Source organism: Branchiostoma floridae, chromosome 8, assembly GCF_000003815.2.
Source record: "Branchiostoma floridae strain S238N-H82 chromosome 8, Bfl_VNyyK, whole genome shotgun sequence".
Taxonomy (NCBI): domain Eukaryota; kingdom Metazoa; phylum Chordata; class Leptocardii; order Amphioxiformes; family Branchiostomatidae; genus Branchiostoma; species Branchiostoma floridae.
Genome location: NC_049986.1, coordinates 24,017,549 through 24,019,895, shown reverse-complemented (window position 1 = coordinate 24,019,895; position 2,347 = coordinate 24,017,549). Strand labels below are relative to the sequence as shown.

The 2,347-nt window shown below is 38.1% G+C and overlaps 1 protein-coding gene across 1 annotated transcript in view; it reads left to right on the top strand.

The window, feature by feature from the left end:
- Positions 1–2,135, top strand: part of LOC118420718 — a 3,157-nt gene extending 1,022 nt beyond the window's left edge. The window contains exons 3-4 of the mRNA XM_035827674.1: positions 53–187; positions 604–2,135. Of these exons, the coding sequence (XP_035683567.1) occupies positions 53–187; positions 604–854 (386 nt within the window). The 3' untranslated portion in view covers positions 855–2,135. The remainder of the gene's footprint in view (positions 1–52; positions 188–603) is intronic.
- The last annotated feature ends 212 nt before the right edge of the window (positions 2,136–2,347 follow it).

Genomic DNA, 2,347 nt, shown 5'->3' with positions numbered 1-2,347 from the left:
AAGCTTGGACGAATAAACCAGGATGTAAAACGTTCATCCATTTATTCCCCAGCTAACGGGACCTGTAACGGTTTCCTGTGCGCGGGGCATGCCGGTCGCTGCATCCACACTGCCCTGGTGTGTAACGGGTTTCCCAACTGCGGCAGCAGGGACAACTCTGACGAGACAGACTGCCAGCCTCAGTCAGGTACATCGGGGGCAAATTCAAGAAATAATTCAAAAGGAAAAAAAAAATGACAAAATGCCCATCTACTTTGCTGAGTACTAGTATAATGATGTCATCTAATAGTATAGTTTATTCAAATAGTTTTGTCACCAATTTTTCACTGACAACATAACCTTTAGTTCTGCATTCAGCCCATGGTGGCATGAAAAAACATCAATGTCATGATATGATGTTAATTCTAAAATTGTTTCAAACCGTCGAGTGCAAAATAAATCAAAATTTCGGCTCCATGAAATGTCATTTGTCAATTATCAAAGATTTGGGTGCTTTTTATCATGAGTAGATAGTAGCCATTAAGAGGAATTGCCAAAGTCGATTTTTTATGTTGTCTAACAGAAAGTTTCATTTTCGAATGAATTTTTTTTTTAATTTTCCAGGAGGATCAGACAACGTGGTGGTGGGAATCGTGGTGGCGCTAGTCCTAGCGGTTCTGCTGCTAATTGCAGCGGCGTGTGTGGGGCACGCCTACAGGCAGCGCCAGGTGGACAAGCGTGGGAGACCGCTGAGGTCAACGGACGCTCGGTCGTCGACCCGGTCCAACAGGAGACTGAAAGAGAACATGAAGGTACCGACAGAGGAGGATGATGAAGAGGCGAGAGGGCTGAGGGACGGGAACCCGCACACGTAGCGTCTTCTTAGATGTGGTCTTAATTTTTATTTTGTACAGAAAAAATGAATTTAAATGGACACTGTTTTTCAACTTGACACCATTGATTATAGCTGACAAGAGATGATACTGACGTGAATATAGAAATTATTTTGTTTGATATTTCTTTTTTAAGAGATGATTATCTAAGCAAAACTGCTTTGTTCATCGGAGGTATATATATATAATCACAACGGCACTGTCTTTGAATTGGTCCGGCAATACGCAAAACGCCGTTACACTGACCGGAACGTCCCAAAGATTCAGAATATCTTGATTTTTTCAATGCATAAAATGGATGTAAATAAGATAGGAGAGACAAAGAGAGAATAAGGGAAAGGGAGAGAACAAGACAAAATTTGCAGGTGACCCGTTGTTTTCTTAAGCCAAAGATCCCTACAGAGAACAGCGGTCGGTGTACATTTAACACATTTATACTTGTTACGTTTGACACTACTCCTGTATGTGCTAATAGTGAACATGTGCCAATTGCCTCTGGTGCTAGAATCAGTTCAGTTTAGTAGGAAAATTAGATTAAAGATTTGAAGAATAAGATATTCTGCTAATTATAAAGCACAAAATGTTTTAGAGATTGATCTAACATGTACATGTGTTGAGATAAGATATTCAGAATCCTAATAGAAGCCGTTCAGCCTATATATGTATCACATCGACAATTTAATTCTTCTAAGTTTTAGGCGAACCAAGTGCCTTATGTAACAAATTACACAATAAGGGCAGGATTAAGCCAATAATACGGCATATACGGCTCTGCAATCTTACATTGTTGTCTGTTCCAACGGCTGTCATAAATGATGTAGAAAGTTTTTAACGCCACCAAAATGTAAGAAGAAACAAACGCCAGGTGAGATAACGCAATTCTACTTTACCCTATTGACTTTGTTGGTTTTACGTTGATATTGACACATTGTCATACCAGTTGTGATTGATAAAGTTTCAAGACAAGAATAAACATTTCGATAACAATATATGAATTGCTGTTTGGTATAAGCTGTATGAACATAATGTAAAGGAGTTTCATGTTGAAATATGACGACGTCATTCCATTCGCTGCCAAGTACGTAAAGAGTGTTTTGAGGTTAGGATTTTTACGTGCAGAGTTATCATAAGTTAAGGTATTACTGACATTTCATATATGTGATGATTTTTCTTTTATTCTGTTCTAAGAAATTATTTGCGATGTACTGTTTACCATTCCATAAATATCTGTGTGTACTTAGCTTGGATGATATTTAAAACGAACATACAAATTTAGTGAACTATTATCATGTGGATTGAATTGTTTCTATATACTGTTTCTGGTTGATTCATGTTTTGTTTTTGTTTTCAAAACAGAGCTTTAGAGATCCAAAGATTTATTGCATCCAAAGACAAACGTTCCTGTTCTCTAGCATTATTAAATCACTGTAATAGATCCACATCCCTGAGTGCCTGGGCAAATTCACAATCAGCCG